The sequence below is a fragment of the Rhodnius prolixus genome, unplaced genomic scaffold (assembly GCF_049639745.1).
Source record: "Rhodnius prolixus isolate KJV_2025 unplaced genomic scaffold, Rpr scaffold_2, whole genome shotgun sequence".
Classification (NCBI taxonomy): Eukaryota; Metazoa; Arthropoda; class Insecta; order Hemiptera; family Reduviidae; genus Rhodnius; species Rhodnius prolixus.
Window position 1 is genome coordinate 59,760,086 of NW_027411592.1, and position 17,647 is coordinate 59,777,732.

The 17,647-nt window shown below is 32.4% G+C and overlaps 1 protein-coding gene across 2 annotated transcripts in view; it reads left to right on the forward strand.

Moving 5' to 3' along the window:
- AcCoAS (acetyl coenzyme A synthase) overlaps window positions 1–16,706 on the forward strand; it is a 58,457-nt gene extending 41,751 nt beyond the window's left edge. For both annotated transcript variants that reach the window (XM_074116977.1, XM_074116978.1), the window contains exons 4-11: window positions 1,249–1,367; window positions 3,708–3,823; window positions 5,333–5,525; window positions 6,082–6,215; window positions 9,742–9,931; window positions 11,246–11,435; window positions 11,530–11,775; window positions 11,937–16,706. In XM_074116977.1, coding sequence (XP_073973078.1) covers window positions 1,249–1,367; window positions 3,708–3,823; window positions 5,333–5,525; window positions 6,082–6,215; window positions 9,742–9,931; window positions 11,246–11,435; window positions 11,530–11,775; window positions 11,937–12,142 — 1,394 coding nt within the window. In that variant the 3' untranslated portion in view covers window positions 12,143–16,706. The remainder of the gene's footprint in view (window positions 1–1,248; window positions 1,368–3,707; window positions 3,824–5,332; window positions 5,526–6,081; window positions 6,216–9,741; window positions 9,932–11,245; window positions 11,436–11,529; window positions 11,776–11,936) is intronic.
- Window positions 16,707–17,647: the final 941 nt, after the last annotated feature.

Here is a 17,647-nt window from a genome sequence, read left to right on the forward strand (position 1 = left end):
GACCCACCACCAATCATGCACTACCACAAGAATATTTATCACGTAAGAGCGTTTTATAGAGTGCGTTCCACTAAGCGCTCACAACGTTCAAAATATACTTATCTTCAGCCGTTCCACAAGACGACCGCGGTTATAGTGGTCGTGGCGAAAACGTCACTAATGACGTCATTATTTTCGCTCACAACGCCCCACACCTTAAGAGCTGGATCGAAGTGGGCGTTCAGAAATGTTGGCGCAATTTTTAAAAGAAAAGATGGTGACCGAAAAAATTATCTCATGTAAATAATTGAATGTGTTTCTCGGAAGTCTAGAAAAAATGAAAAATTACTTAACATACTAAATCACTGAATAACAACCAATTACAATTTGATAGTTAATAATACGGGCCTAAGTTTTCGCTTTTTATCATTGCGATTTTGTAAAATTGCATTCCACTCTTCATCGGAACTAGATGAAGATCTTTCTAAAGCATTATTACGTTGCATTAATAAATATCCTACTGTTGCCACAAAAGACATTTTAATTTTATTTAAACGTAAATTTTATAAGTACTCCACGAAAATTTAATATAAAAATTGAATATAAGTCAACTTTACCAATAATTAATAAAGTTTATTATAACTGCATATAAACTGGGTTACAATTAAAAAAAAAAAAAATCTCTTTAAGCTTCTGACTTATTTTCGAGGTCGCCATTTGTAATGTTTACTACATGAACGGTTAAAACGCCTCTTAGTCCATTCCACTTGAGATTTCAAAATTGTAACGCTCGCAAGCAAGGTGGAACGGGCAAAACCGTGGTCGTGAGCGTGAAAAGTTGTGAACGCTTAGTGGAACGCACCCATAGTGAGATTTCTAGTCACTTCCAGAGAACGAGAGGCCTAAATGTCTTGTACGGCAGACGTTTTACGTAAAAATCTAGCAAGAAATAATCACAAGAATTTATCATAATTTCAGTTAAAATCTTAATTAAAATACGTATACTTTATCTAGAAATCCATAATCCTGGTAGAACTGTGAAGTAAATGTTACGCAGCCCATAAATGTATTTTTTATTGCATTGCATCAGCTGGTTAGTATAAAACATTTAGGTACTTACTGACTAACAGTTAAAACACTAAGCTTTTTTACTTAATTTTTTTGTAATAATCTTTGAAATAGTGGGGATGTTTGCTAGAAGAAAAAAATTTTCATTTTTTAATGAAAATGTATCAAAGAATTTTCATCTGATTGGTTGCTTTTTTATAGCGATGAAAAAAAGTCAGGAATTAGGACACAAGGTGGAGAAGTGTATAGTAGTAAAGCACTTGCCAAGGTTGAGCGCCCAATTCCATTGTACCAATGGAGATCTAGCAAAAATAGATAATGTAAGTATTATAGATAGTTCTGTACGATTATATTTTCTTTTTAATTTTTGTTTTTACTGAGAAAATACGTAATTAATAGAGCTTTCTTCAAAAGTATGCGATTTAAAACTCAATTTCAAGTCATCATGAAAATTGCCAACTTCAATTACATTCATAAAATAAATAAATACATGGAAAAGGAAAAACTCTATTACATAAACAGAATAATCAACTTAACGCCTGAGTTATGCTACTAGTTTTCCTTTAAGCATTTTTTTGGCTTATAAATAATTCATTCAATTCTTTTATGAGTTGCCAAATATAAGACAATTTGTTTACAGTAAGTGGTATCGTAGAAGTGTTATTCTGAAAAAAGTAATGTCCATCTTTTCATCGTGATCTTATTTTTATTTATCTATTAAATTAGTATTTCTAATTTTGTTTATTGCGCTTACATAAAATTAATAAAGATAGTTAAATTACTTTTTTTTAGTACTTACTAGTTTTGTTAAAAATTATTTTTAATGGTTAATAAAGGGCAATTCAAAAGGTTTGCGCCCAATGAAATTGTTCTTTAAATGAAGATGCGTTTTTCACAGAATTCTCTGTAAGTACTCGTAGTACTAATGTTGTGCCAGCTGTATATTTTAACAATCATATGTTTCTATTAAAAATAAAAATGCAAATCATTTTCTTATTGCGGAAGAACATCTTTGAGTGCTATTGCTATCTGCAGTTGTGAATAAAATCTGGCTCTCATTCCAGGTAGTACTAAAACTTGAAGACTACGTTGCTAAATCTGGGTGAACAAGAAAAAGCTCTACTTCTTTTTATCATTTTTATTTACGAACTATTATCAGACTGTTCTCTCCTTTTGTTAATTGACGATTTCGAAATTTACAGGAAGATTCATTAACCCATATTTATAGAATAATGTATAATATTATAACTTGTAGGCCTTCAAAATTTAACCAGATAGACTCATATAGTTTTTTTTTTTAAATATACGAGGTGTGTTCAAAAAGTAACGGGAATTTTTAAATTTCGCGGGTTTGGAGAGTCTGATTGTAAATTTTTTTTTTTTTATTATGTTGGTACACATGCCCCTGAAGTACGATAAAATTTTCAGTAATATTCATTGTTTACTTCTTAAGTGGCAGCCGTTAAGGTTAGACGTGTTTTTCGAGCTTGGCGATTTTTGTTTGTTAAAAAAAATGGATCAAAGAATTTGTATTAAATTTTGCGTAAAAAATGAAATAAAGTGTGTGAAATGTTAATAAAGGCATATGGTGAGTTTGCTATGAGTAAAACAAGGATTTACGAGTGGTATAAGCGTTTCCAAGATGGCCGCGAAAACGTTGAAGATGACGAACGACCTGGACGTCCAAGCACATCAACAACCGATGAAAACGTGAAAAAAGTGAAAGAAATGGTTATGAACGATCGCCGAATCACAATCAGAGAAGTCGCTGATGATGTTGCCATATCAATTGGCTCATGCCATGAAATTTTTTCGGATGTTTTGGGTATGAAACGTGTGGCAGCAAAATTTGTTCCAAAATTGTTGAATTTCGAACAAAAACAGCGGAGAATGGAAGTTGCTCAAGAGTCACTCAATGAAGTCGACAACGATGCGGATCTACTGAAACGTGTTATAACAGGTGACGAAACATGGGTTTACGGATATGATGTCGAAACTAAGGCTCAATCGTCCCAGTGGAGGCATTCTGGATCGCCAAGACCGAAAAAGGCTCGACAAGTGCGGTCGAATGTGAAGGTTATGCTCACTGTGTTCTTCGATTTTAATGGCATAGTGCATTATGAATTCTTGCCACAAGGTCAAACAATCAATAAGGAGTACTACCTACAAGTTCAACGCCGTTTGCGTGAAGCAATCCGAAAAAAACGCCCGGATTTGTGGCAAAACAATTCATGGATTTTGCACCACGATAATGCACCTGCTCACACTTCATTGCTTGTTCGTGAATTTTTGGCCAAAAACAAAACTTTAACGATGCCCCAGCCTCCATATTCGCCAGACATGGCTCCATGTGACTTTTTTCTATTTCCAAACATAAAGAGAACATTAAAAGGCCGTCGTTTTACAAGCATAGATGACATTAAAAGCGAATCGCTGAAAGAGCTGAAAGCTATCACAAAGATCGAGTTTCAGAAGTGTTTCGAGGATTGGAAAAAGCGCTGGCACAAGTGTATTGTATGCGAAGGGGACTACTTTGAAGGCGACAATATTAATGTAGATGAATAAATAAATATTTTTTTCAAAAAACGAAAATTCCCGTTACTTTTTGAACACACCTCGTACATAGGTATTTCAATGCTAATTACTTTATTTCTTTTCAGTTACCGTGGGATGATGATCGGGATTTATGGTGGCACGATGAAATGGAAGATGCATCGACTTCCTGTTACCCAGTCTGGGTAGGAGCCGAAGATCCCCTGTTCATGTTATACACAAGGTATTTCTACAAAAACAGATGCTCTTCTCTCAGAGAAATCATCAGAGTTTTTTTTTAAAAAAAATTAATCATTTTCTAATTTTCATTTACTAAATAAGAGGGGAGTATTGTTGTCACATCAAATTTTCTAATATAGAGTTTTCCTCAGAACTGTCCTGCTTGAGGTCCCTCGAATCCGAAAATATAGTTTTTATAAAGTGCTGCCTGTCTCGGAGTCAGTATTATTATTTCAACTCAAATACGCAAAATCGCAGGGGACCTAAACTTTATATTTTGTTCGGGTACCTCCAAGATGATACAAGTCTTTAGGGGGGGGGGGGGGGTAAGAATTCTCCAACGAATTTACAGCCCAGTCCAAGAGGGTACGGTTTGGAGGAGAAGCATGAATCAGGAATTACAGCATCTTTTCTAGGAAGCAGACATCGTTTAAAACTATCGAAACTTTTTTCAGTGTTTTCTCGTTACAGATAATACTGTCCGTCACCGGACAGTGTACTGTAGAATGCTACTAGGAAAAGAAAATGTAAGGACCAGAAGCTGGATTTGGACCAGAGATCTCCGCAATATACATTCCCTTATTGTTATTACCCCATGAATATAGAAAGTTAACTTAACGTTCAAAATTCCTTAACCAAAAATAGTACTTTGCTATATAAATTTATTCGCTTTTCTAGAGATTTTTGTCGGGGGGTACTCCAAGGCATTGATCTAGACTACTAATTGGCTGCTAACTTATCCAAGACAGAAAAATCTACTATAACTCTTGTCCAATTCTCACATTCAATCTTCACAGTGGTTTACTTGCCAGTCTCGTTGGAGTTGCTTTTAAAATTTGCCATAAAAAATTGTTGAGTCTTAGCTACATGACTTATAATCAGATCCTTAGATCATTCATATTAATAATCTTCAGGCAAAGCTTCTTTTCTGTTCTTAAGAGCCTCTACAGCGGCCGTCAGAGCTCTGAATGGGTTCTAGTAACATTAAAAAGGCTCCAAGCGCTTAGATGTTGGCATGGCTTAAAAATTAAATTTAAAATACCAAAAAAAAAAAAACGACTAATTTCTTAAGTTAAATATTTCATTTTATAAAGTTTCTAACATTGTCACTTTACGTGATAGAACGCAATGAACATGTTTTTCAATTTGTTGCTGGAGGGGGAGTAGAGGGTCTGTGATTTAAGTTTAAGTGGCCGGATAAACTTTAGTGAATAAAGAAAAGTGAACTCTCATAGAATTTCGTGAAATCTTTCGTCTTGTAAATATTTTGTTCATCTTAATTTTTTTGTTTTCTATTGTGTAGCCTCGATGATGGGAGGTTATAAACTGTTAACATTAAATTAAATTTTTTCTTTTATTTCTTACTCCATAGAACTAATTAGCATTATCAATTTTAACTTGGGTAAGAAACAGATTTTAATTGATGAAGCAACTTACAGGTTGCATGATTGTGCAGTGAACATGTGAATCATACATAGGAAATCAACAAATATTATTTTACGCACTGTTACAGCGGAAGTACAGGCAAGCCAAAAGGAGTGCTACATACATGTGGTGGATATCTTATCTACGCGGCGACCACCTTTAAATATGTATTCGACTATAAACCTGGTCAAGTATATTGGTGTACGGCGGATATTGGATGGATTACGGGACACACTTACGTTGTTTATGGTCCATTGGCAAATGCTGCAACTTCTGTTATGGTTGGTATTTTTTGTATAATTGATATTTTATTATGCAAATGTCGTCTCTTAGAAAGAAAGGCTGGTTGGCGTGTTGTTCATCTATGTATCTATCTATTTGAACTTAGTATGTTTACAAATGAATACCCACTTATTCATAATCTTCATTTTCATTTGATGTTAGGTTATTTTTTCTAAAATATCCCGAACAATTTAATGAACAACTGCCTGTAATAACGAAGTATTTTATAGTATTGGTGGAATATAACAAGTTTGAGGTTACCAAAGGAATTGTAACTTACTTATACATAGTATATTCCTGAGTTTATTAGTTTTCTTTTCACAAAATGGCTATTGCGCTGTTCTCTTACGATGTTTGGGATCAAGAAAATTCATGATCTAGGGTGGTAGCTAGAAGAAATGTCCCAATAAAATCTTACCCTTGAACTTCATTGGTTAATTAATAATGCACAATTTTTTTGATTTATTTAATTTATTAATAAAAATTCTACTTCTTTCATTATTTACTTAATAACTACTGTTGGAGAAACAATTATATTTTTTATTCTGTTCACAGTTCGAGGGAACACCATTCTATCCGAACAACGATAGATTCTGGGCTATCGTCGAAAAATACAAAGTGAACCAGTTTTATACAGCACCAACTGCACTACGAGCGCTAATGAAATTCGGAGATGAACCTGTAAAAAAGTAAGCTTTTAATACAAATTACAAAAGAATCTTATTTTTTTTGTGTCAATTCTGTTTTTTATATCTCTATATCGTGGCTATATCGTTTTTTTAAAGACCTTTCGATCTAACCAATTACATCGATAAAAGATATCGATTTTTTTATTTATTTATTTATGAAATGACCAATTTAAATATTTTTATTGTAGTCGTAAAGTGTTTCAAGCCTTAAGTAGTGGCATATTTTTAATTATTATTTATTTTGAGCATTATTTGGAGAGAAAGAAAGCCTTATCCCATCTAAAACCCTACTAGGTCTATAAGGCCGATTGTCTTTGTTTTTTTCCCCTGTTACTTGTAGCCCCCTTTTAAAGTTCTTAAAACTAATTGATGTCTGATGATTGATTGCATCGTTGAATGGATCGATAAGAAATCGGAAAAGATCGGAGTTAACCTGGATACTTCTAATAAACAGAATATCTCTTTGTCGAAGATAAATGTAAACATTTTTGTGCAAAAAAAAATCTTGTTTCTCTTACCTCTCTCATTTGAATGTAACTATTAATACTGTTTCCGGTAGGACAGTTGTTTTAAGGGTTGATCGTCGAAAAAGTGTAACGTTGAAGAACACCCAACACTTTTCCAAATTTTCTTTATAATATAGGTCAAATCCTCCTTTATGACTGTAATTTTTTTGCTATCCGATTACATTTCTCCCATAGGAAGTCTGTTCCTTATAAATGCGAGAATTGTAGCTCGACTTCTTTCCCCAAAAAAAGAGTGCCTTAGGACATTATTTATAATAATGTCCGTAAATTAGCTAGTACAAGGAAATAAAAACAAGCCAAGTGATTAGTCACTTAGATTTAAATTCACTTCACTCATTACTAAACACTTTAATTTACCGAATCCTTTCGTTATTATTTAGTGATTAAATAATTAGGCTATTTCAATTTTGATGTCAATGACCATTTAATATAATACTAATAATTACATTGGTCTGACATGTGAATGAACTTTGTTTATTTATTTATTTTATTTACTCCAACGATTGAATTATCCTGATATTTCTTCAAGAAAAAGATACTTCAAAACAATTCTTGTAGACTTTTTTTATTACTGTACTAAGTTTGAGATACAACTGCTGTTGTACTTTCTGTTTTTACTTTATGAACGATATGTTCAGCTGCTCGCTTAACTTAATGTTATTGATAAATGCTTTGACCTGAACCCTAATTGAGTGTTGTTGGTGGGCCAGTCAAGTTATGTAATAGTTGTTAACGTGATAAATTTGTCAAACCGTAATTATTTAAATTAATAAATAAATATTTAATGCTTGAAATTACAAGTGATTGCCGACAGGAGCACTGTATGTCGGTTACATTACTCTTACGTCTTCAAATTTTTTTTTTTTTTTTTACTTTGTCTCACCCTTCCTATGTGGAAGTATTACAATCGTGCAGATTTTCGATAAACCGGAAATAATTTCCGGCCCTTGATTATAACTGAAATAGTTGGTGCAAATCCTTTAATATGAACATCTTTTTTCTGAATCTCCTTAACAAAAACTTACAGTTTAAAAAGTTAAGTATAAGGGTTGATTGAACGCCAAAAGGTACACAAATCAGCAAGTACCCAACATTTCATTCAAGCTTAGTTGATATAATTTAAGTAATTTTGCTGCATTAACTTTTTCTTCACATTTTTTAGAATTTATTAGATGTCACAGACCCTTATGCTGGCCAGTTCGTTCATAATATTATTTGGTTATAATTATGATAAAATGTATATTATATCTTCGTTTTTAAATAGGTACTTTATTTTAACTCTAATCCAAATTATTCTTCGGATTTATCTTTAATATGCCCTTTATTCTGAGTAGTCACATCTTATACATGCATGTTAAAGTAGAAAAAGACAAAGTTAGAGTCGGCTACTGTTTAAATTTGAATCACGGATTTCTCAATTGTAATTTAATTTTACTTATAGTAAAATACTGGAATAATTAGCTGTCCTAAAAGTATGCAATACTTATTTATTTTATATTACATAACATATATATAACATTGTGAGAAGAACAGCTACATTGAGAGTGTGATTGAAGAAAACTATATTATTATAAATCCTATATTGTTTTAAATCCTCCGTGATTCAAATTTAAACAGTAGCCGACTCTAACTTTGTCTTTTTCTACTTTAACATGCATGTATAAGATGTGACTACTCAGAATAAAGGGCATATTAAAGATAAATCCGAAGAATAATTTGGATTAGAGTTAAAATAAAGTACCTATTTAAAAACGAAGATATAATATACATTTTATCATAATTATAACCAAATAATATTATGAACGAACTGGCCAGCATAAGGGTCTGTGACATCTAATAAATTCTAAAAAATGTGAAGAAAAAGTTAATGCAGCAAAATTACTTAAATTATATCAACTAAGCTTGAATGAAATGTTGGGTACTTGCTGATTTGTGTACCTTTTGGCGTTCAATCAACCCTTATACTTAACTTTTTAAACTGTAAGTTTTTGTTAAGGAGATTTTTGTACCTTTTGGATAGATTTTCATTTTTGTCTATTTTGCAAAGTTACATATCTGCTTTACTGTTTTTTTTTAAATTTGGAATAAGCAATTCTATCATTAGCCCAAAAAAAAAAAAAAAAAAAAAAAAAAAAAAAAAAAAAAAAAAAATTTGGAATAAGCAATTCTATCATTACCTCAGCAGTCGATGCGCCCAAAAAAAAAAAAAAAAAAAAAAAAAAAAAAAAAAAAAAAAAAAAAAAAAAAGTGTAAGAGCTGATCGCCGCTTTAATGTTACGTAGGGGAGCCCTAACTCTATCACCCTACCAATTTTTTTCAAAATCGGGCCAAGATTTACAGAGTAATTAGTAATAATAATTTTGGAGGGGGCCTTACATTAAGGGGGCTAACTCCTCTCCCATTCGAGGTACAGCGTCGAGACCCCCAAAAGGCACATCTACATAAAATTCCGAATTGAATGACATCTCATTCATGAAAATCGGTTCACGCGTTTAGGCGCTACGCAGTTTACAAAAAAGGTAACAACAACAACAACAACAACAACAACAACAACAACAACAACAACAACAACAACAACAACAAGAACAACAACAATTTTTGAAAATGCCGTTTTTGCTCATTTTCGGCAACTTTTTTCTCGAAATCTATTAGATCTGGGTGGTTGCAAAAAATTACAGTCATAAAGGAGGGTTTGCCCTACATTTTAAAGAAAATTTGGGAATTTTATCTTTTATAGAAAAAGAGAAAAAAATTGTCAAAGTTGGGTGTTTTTTAACGTTACGCTATTTCGTGCAGTTTTTGATGGTCAACCCTTATACAACTGTCCTACCGGACAGTTTTAATGCTGAAATAAATTTTATTTAAGAAAATGTACAGTACATTTTTATAATTTATGAGAAAGTTGTGACAGTGACATCATCGTTTTGGTTTGTTTTATCATCATCGTTTTTGTTTGTCTCATCATCTCTTGTAAATTGTTTGTTTCTCACTTCTTGCAGGCACGATTTACGTAGCCTGAGCGTGTTAGGCTCAGTTGGTGAGCCAATCAATAAAGAGGCATGGTTATGGTACTATGATGTTATTGGCGGCAAGAAATGTTCTATTGTGGACACATTCTGGCAAACAGAGACAGGTGGACATGTACTTACACCATTGCCGGGATGTACACCAATGAAGCCGGGCTCAGCTGTTAGTATATACATTTTTTTTTTGAACAGCTTTATTTATTTCAGAATTCTCTCCTTAATGTTGTTTAATTAGCAAGGAAGTAGAGGTTAGAGAATAACATAAACAAGGAACGTGTAGCTTGGTTATTGGCCACAGCTTAATTGGCAATCTATAACTTCCTGTTTCTCTCCAAGATTGAGCCCATTCAAATTGTCCTTCGAAAAAGAAAGAAATATTCATTTTTTTAATTAGATTCTACATTTTTTTTCTAAAAAAAAAAAGGCTGTATTCGAAATTTCATTTTGCATTTCGCTTTGTACGAAAAACTAGAGTCTAAACATTCACGATTTAGGCAGAAAACTAAGATGGCGGAGTGTTGTCTCATTTTTGTAAACAATAGTTGTTAATCCATTGGACAGTTCCATAAATAATTTGCGATAAACTCAATAAACACCCTTCTCGAAAGTATATTGTATGTCTGTTGGTGATATCAATAAAAGGTACGTTGTACTGTCATAGCGAAAAGGAGGCTGAAACAAAAATGTATTACTAAGATGACGTACGGGATGAACAGGGTGTTTTTTTGTATGTGGATAGCGAAGGTAAATGTTTTTAAACTGAGGAACGGTGCTCGACAAGGAAGTTGGATATGCCATTGAAATTTGTCGCAAACTAGTGAGTGGATCAGTGAGAATGTTTCTCAGGGCATAAAACGATTTCAAAAGTATTTTTTTAAAATAGAAGAAGAAGAAGCATCTGTTGCAAATGTATCACCAAGATATGGTGCGCAAGTACGTAGAGAGGGCCCTTCAAAAAAAAGAAGATAAAAGGGAAATGGAGTTAAAACAAAGATGAACAGTTGAAGAACAATGCCCCAAGAGCAATGGTTAGAGAGCTATAAAGGAAAGAAATTGTCATCTTAAAGGCAACCTGTACGATAAGAAACACCAGAATAATAAACAAAGTTTTGACAAGCTGGAATACCTATGAGGGCATCAGTTCCCTGAAGAAATGGCTACTTCTTTAGTAGTTATTGTTTAAATTAGCTAGTAAATAATTATTTTTAAAAATCTACCCTATGTTGCACCATTACAGAGCTAGCTCCAGATATGTGATTACATAAACACTTTTGAACTCTTCAAAACTTATTATTTGACGTTCTTAATTAAAGACCTACTCCATTTTTTAATCCATACCATATAGTTTAAACGATGAATGGTTTAAAACCATTATTTATTTAATGTTCTCCTAACTCCTATTTTATTCAAAATAAGTAGTGGAATTTGTAATTTATACAGTTTTTCGGAGATATATAAATATATTTTTTCATTTCAGACATTCCCATTTTTCGGAGTTGAACCAGTATTACTATCTGAAGAAGGTAATGTGATCGAAGGTCCTGGGGAAGGTTATCTTGTTTTCAAACGACCATGGCCAGGTATGATGAGGACGCTGTTTGGTAATCATCCAAGATTTGAGCAGACTTATTTTTCTAAATTTCCTGGATATTATGCGACTGGTGATGGTTAGTAAAGTTATAATATTTTTTTTTTTTATTATTTTTATAAATTTTAATTACTCCAATAATAAAAATCCGTCAAATTACTTGTGTATTACAGGCGCCCGACGTGATGAAGATGGTTACCTTTGGGTGACTGGTCGTGTGGACGATATGTTGAACGTAAGCGGACATCTAATGTCAACAGCGGAAGTTGAATCAGTATTGGCTGAACATCCTTGTGTTGCGGAAGCAGCTGTTGTCTCCAGACCTCATCCAGTTAAAGGGCAGTGTTTATACTGTTTCATCACACCTAATCAAGGATCCTTGTTTGATGATAAACTTACTACACAGTTGAAAAATAAAGGTAATGAAATCTCATTTTGTCATTTTCCTTAAAACTTATAGATTTAATATTAAACAAATAACTGGTACGGTTGCCAGAAATATTTGGTGGTTATGATCACAATTACTGATATTTGGATGGATATATGTTTACTGTTTGTTTAATAATTTATTTCTTTTTAGTTCGTGAAAAAATCGGACCATTCGCCATGCCGGATGTAATCCATCATGCGCCAAGTCTACCAAAAACTAGATCTGGTAAAATTATGAGACGAATATTAAGAAAAATCGCTGTCAACGATCATGATATTGGCGATACATCAACATTAGCTGATGAAGCAGTTATTGCCATGTTACTTAAAACTAGACCAGAAAATCTGAACATATAAGTAAGGAAAAAAAAAAGTTTTGTAGTAAACAAAAATAAGGAGAAGAAAGAAAATAGGAGGACTTGAAAATTAAAAAAGAAGATAAATAATTGTTAATAACACTTTGCCATTTAACTTTCTATTTTAATTTTTTTGTTTTGTTTTAGATTTTTAATTTAGTCAATATTTTTCGTTACCGTATAATTTTTTTTTAAAAAATGTTTAATTATTTCTTTTACTGTAAATAATATTGTATAATATATTTTTAATGAAATGTAACTTAAAAAACTGTTGCTAAATGGATTTGTTATATAGTTTTATTTAATAATTTTTGTTTTTTAATTTATGACTTCACTTGTCGGGGAGCCAATTCTTAAACCCCATTCTACAATTATGTGGCCATATTCTTTGTTGGAAATTTTTGTCGAGGAGATTGAAAGTATTTATTTTTAAAATAGGTTTAAAGTATAACTTAATCGAAAGGTTTGTAAAAAATCTAGTATCGAGGTCTATTCCAGAATGAGGATATTGAAAATGTCCTGCCAATACATTTAAAGTTAAAAGCAATTTTAATAACCTAATTTACTTTATAACCTAAATTAATTTTACATTCATTTATTGTGATAACCATTCGGCTTTAAATAACTTATGTTTTATGTTCTACTATCTCGTGACAGTAGTGTCGGATTGTTGGTGTCTCAGGTGCAATAGTTTCCTATTATTTTGGTGAGCTATAGTTTGCTAGTGGTTTAGTAATACATTCGACTCTCGATAAATCGAAATCCAAGGGACTACAAGAAAAATTCGAATTATCGAGACTTCGAATTTTCAAGAAGTTTGAATTACCAAGAATGGGGAAAAAAATCGAATTATTAAGAATTTTTATTATGTATATATGTATGTACATACGTATATACTGAAAATACGTATGAGCTTACCTAAGTTTTAGACATTATATAGCCTCAAGTAAAATAGTAAAAATAGTGAAAACGACAAAAAAGAACAAAAAAATTACATATGTATTAACATTTCAATAAATAATAACATGTATGTATGTACCTAATTAAAAAAATGAACAGTTTTTTGTTTCAATGTGGCTTGACTTAGTCAAGTGGCTTAGAATTGTGGAAAGCGTTGATGGTGGAATATTGAAAGTTTTGGCGATATCTTTTTCTTTTCGAACTACTTTCCACGGCCGCGATAATTTTTTTCTGTCGGACACAGTAAGGGAGACGTACTTCCCCCATCGTGACAAACTAAGAAAGAGAATTGGAAAGTTAAACTGGGCTGAAAGAAGGGAAACATTACGCAGGAAATGAACAATAAGCGGAAAATGAGAAGTAAACATTACTAGGGGAAATTCGAATTATAAAGAGGGGAAGCAGCCTCGTTCGAATTATAGAGCCTTCTCTCCCCCCTGTTGTTAAGAAAAGGATTTCGAGTTATTGAGCGTATCAAAATATACTGAATTTTTTCGATTTACCGAAGTTAGCAGTTGTAGAGTTTGAATTATCGAAAAATTCGAATTATCGAGAGTCGACTGTACCAAAATATTAGCTCACAATAAACTACCTCTGCAGGTCCTACTTCAACTTTCAGAGGGTTAGCAGTGTCTTTGAAAGTGTATGTTGGGTTACCAACGAGGACGCTAAGATTCCGTAAGTGGCTGGCTAGCCTTATTTGGAGAATAGCGACCTGATCGTTATGGCCACAAAAATTTCAATGTTTCACCATTAATTTATCTGAAGTAATATCAAGTCTGAGAATTGAATCACCTCCTTTAATGAAATTCTAATCACACTACCTGTTTTTCTTTTCAGTATGAAGACTCAGTTCCAAACCACTTCAGAGCTTCTCCATTTCCTTCCACCACCAATTTTTATTTTAATGCAATCTTGGAGGCATAACGTTGCTCCCTTAGCGGCAATCTCTGGCTGGGGACTACTAAACGATGGTGGAAGATTCCACCGTAGTCAGTTATTTCGACTTCCCTGTATTTATCAGTTCCGGCAAGTCGGAGCACCCAGAAGATATTCACTTCCTCCTCTCAATGTTACCAAACGTTAATATCCTGAAAAAAAAAAAAAATCAACACTTCTTTCTCCGGGAAAAATCAAATTCGAAAACTGACTCAATAGTATTATTTGTTTTTAACTTAAAGAAGGAAGAGAAGAGAAACCCAAAAAAAACCTTTATTTGAAATATTAACAATTATTTACAAATAATTTACAAATATATTTAACAGAAGGTTTTTGTTCATTTATTTGCGGGCAAATTTAAATGAACATTGACTAGATTTAGAAATTGGCTCTCTGAATTTGAATCCACTGTATTTAAAATGTCAGTTTTAAGTTATTAGAAAGAATGAACAAAATTAGCTTCTTCGCACATATTTATTTGAAAAAGTGATAAATAAATATATATATAGATAGAAATTATATATTTAAATTGAACAAAGAAATATTTAATAATAACGTTTTGGTTCCTGATAAAAACAAAATATTGTTCTGTCCAAAAATTATTTTGTTGAATAAAAATAAGTATATGTTATGATCAGTTTAAATTGTACTTAAATTTATTTAATGTGGATGTAAAATAGTAATGTAATATTTATTGCATTAATTTTAGGTAAAGTTGGAATACTGTAAAGGAAGAATGACAAGAGAATTACAAAATGAAAGATAAATAACAAATTGTCATCTTGAAAGGGGGAAAAAACAATTAATCGTTCGTTTAAATGTGATGTAACGAAGAATATTTATTGAATGTATCAATTCGTTTTTAAAGATTTCTCCACTATTTCGTAAAAGTGGTTTCGATAAACGGATTCATTTGGTTAAGAGGTATTAAAGTCAGTTTTCTTCAACTTTTTTTGTGTGTGCAAAATTTGCATGATGTAAAGGAGATCGTGAAACATAATATAAAAAATTTGGGTTTTTCTTTAATCTTTCCAAAGAGTTTCAGGTACCTATTCCAAAATCGTCTACAATCGTTCAGCTAACAATGTGCCAAAAAGATATCCTTGAACTGCAAATCCGCAAGCTTTCTCTTTGAAAGAATACTTTTTTTTGGACAAACTAAAACTAGTAATGGTGGAACGAGAACAACGTCCCTAGCTAGTGATACAAAGTTTTTCCAGAATTCCTTGAATTGCGATATTTAGTAGTTGATGATCGATGATCGTCTAAGCATGCCATATAAAGTACTTCTACCAAAACTCTTAATCGCAACCCTATTTGTCCCCCTTCTTACGCATTGCCTCATTCTTTAGATTTTAATTTCTCTCTTAACAAGATTGCTTGATATATGGGGGAAACGTTTAGTTTGGGGCAACAGAGCAGTGTTTATAGTTTGCCAAATAAGTTTCACCTTTTTTTTTTTTTTTTTTTTTTTTTGCCCTATTGTACTACGCAAATTAGCCATTGGTGCTGTGTGTACTTGCGCTTAATTTAAAGTCGAACAATCGGATTTACTATTTGTGTGAGGGGTTACAAGATGTTCGAAAAGAGCTATAATTTATTTCTGTTATATGTTGATGTTTGGATATAGTTGTACAGTTCTTGGTATATATTGCCTGTATGGTGCGTCAGTATAATGTGTAAATCGGCCGGTAAAGGGCAGTCTGTCTTCAGTATTGCCTTCCACAGCTGGATCCCTGCCGCTGTTATATTTGTCCACAGATTAGATGATTGGCGTGTCAGCTATTGATTCAGAATCACTTGCACATGTAGAATTTATTTGAATTCCGATCCGCGCCAAATGATGCATGGTGAATATTTATGATTGAATCTTAGCCTGCAGATTGTGCTGTAGAAAAATCGTCTACCTTCTGGGTATTGATTGTACCACGGTTTTACAGGAATGAATGGTTGAATAGAATTTGCCCTTTAAAAATTTCTCTTCACCCTTAATGATGCCTTTCTGTCTTTGGGGCAAATCCGGGACATTTTTTTTCTCCCGGAACATCACATTGCCGGGCCTGCATGAAGCCTGTAAAACTTTTCACCAACAATCTCCCATCTTCTGAGCCACTAAACTGGAGGAATCTTTAAAAATAATGATAGAAATAATTAATAGTTAATGATTATTTATTTGCTTCATCGAAAAAGCTTCGATTAGGCAGCTGGCAAAGGAATATGGCTTTAAAAAAAACTTTTAAAGAAGCTACGCAATATGTTTGTTATTCCATTTAAAAATTACCATCACTGTAATCTACAATTTCTTTAATGATAATCTAATAATAGTTAATTTATAGTTAATTTTGATTTTGTTTAAAACATGTATTTTACGTATATTTTCCAAATTTCTGCCCCTTTTTTTTATGGAAATAAAATTTCCTTCATCAAAATAAAATTAAAGCAAAGGAAGCTTAATTAATTATACAAATATATGTGTCTAAATTTTTCTTTCAATTTTTTTTATTTTTAGAAATTAAATTTTTACGCAATGAACTGCGAACAAAAAAAAATCAAAATTATGCAAGATTTTTATGTGATTCTATGCAACCGTTACATATCATTGTTCGGGTGATTTTAGAGAGAGAGAGAGAAAAAAAATTATTTAAAAATATACAAAGAAAAATTGCTATTGTGTGGAAATTTTTATATTTACGTCCTGATGAAAGACAAAAAAGAAATAACTGATGAGTAACCACTTACACGATTTTCTCAACCAAATGTTGAGAATAACAAATTTTCTTCAGTTTCTGGTTTTCAAAACATCTTACCACAGTTTGTAATATACATTTCACCTAAACTAATTAAAGGGAAGCCTTACCTAGAACTAACGTAAAACGTATTTAAAAGTAAAAGTTATAACTCTGGGACGGTAAAATGTAAATTAAAATTTAAAAGAAAATCGTTGAGGCAACTTTAACACCTCATTAATTTTAGTAACGTTGAATTTTTACCACATTTAACTTTTTTTTAATAACATATGATAAGTAGAACCGTAAAATATACTGAAAGAATACGTTAGAAAGAAGCCTAACCCATCCCCTCTCACAGAAATGCAACTTATCGAATTTACTTGATAAAATGTTTCACATATTATGATGGTATTCTTGATTATTCAAGTAAAATGATAAATTTTCAAGAAAATCTTGAAAAAGCGATTACTGTTTGTTGAATCCTACTTTAGCTCCACCTGGAGGAGCATGAAACTGATCTCACCAAATGTTTCATGCCCCCATGAAAGAGCTTGTAGCGCCTTACTTACAGATCAGGGCGTTTCCTACACTAAATTGTGCTGGCCACCAAAATATCTTGATTTTCTTTTTTTCCCAACTATCATTGAGTTTACTGTGATATTTCAAGACCAGCAGTGAGAAGATGACACATGAGCTCCGCACTGCTATCGAAAAAAAATACCATCTCCTAGGCTCTTTTATTTTTTTTATCGAAGTAAAATTGAACCAAAACTGCGTGAATTTCACCTGATAAAGCTGAAAAGTTTACCCAATGACTCCCGAGTTCCTAATCCGTGGACTCAATACTCCAGCCCCATTCCCCACAAAAATGTTTATCT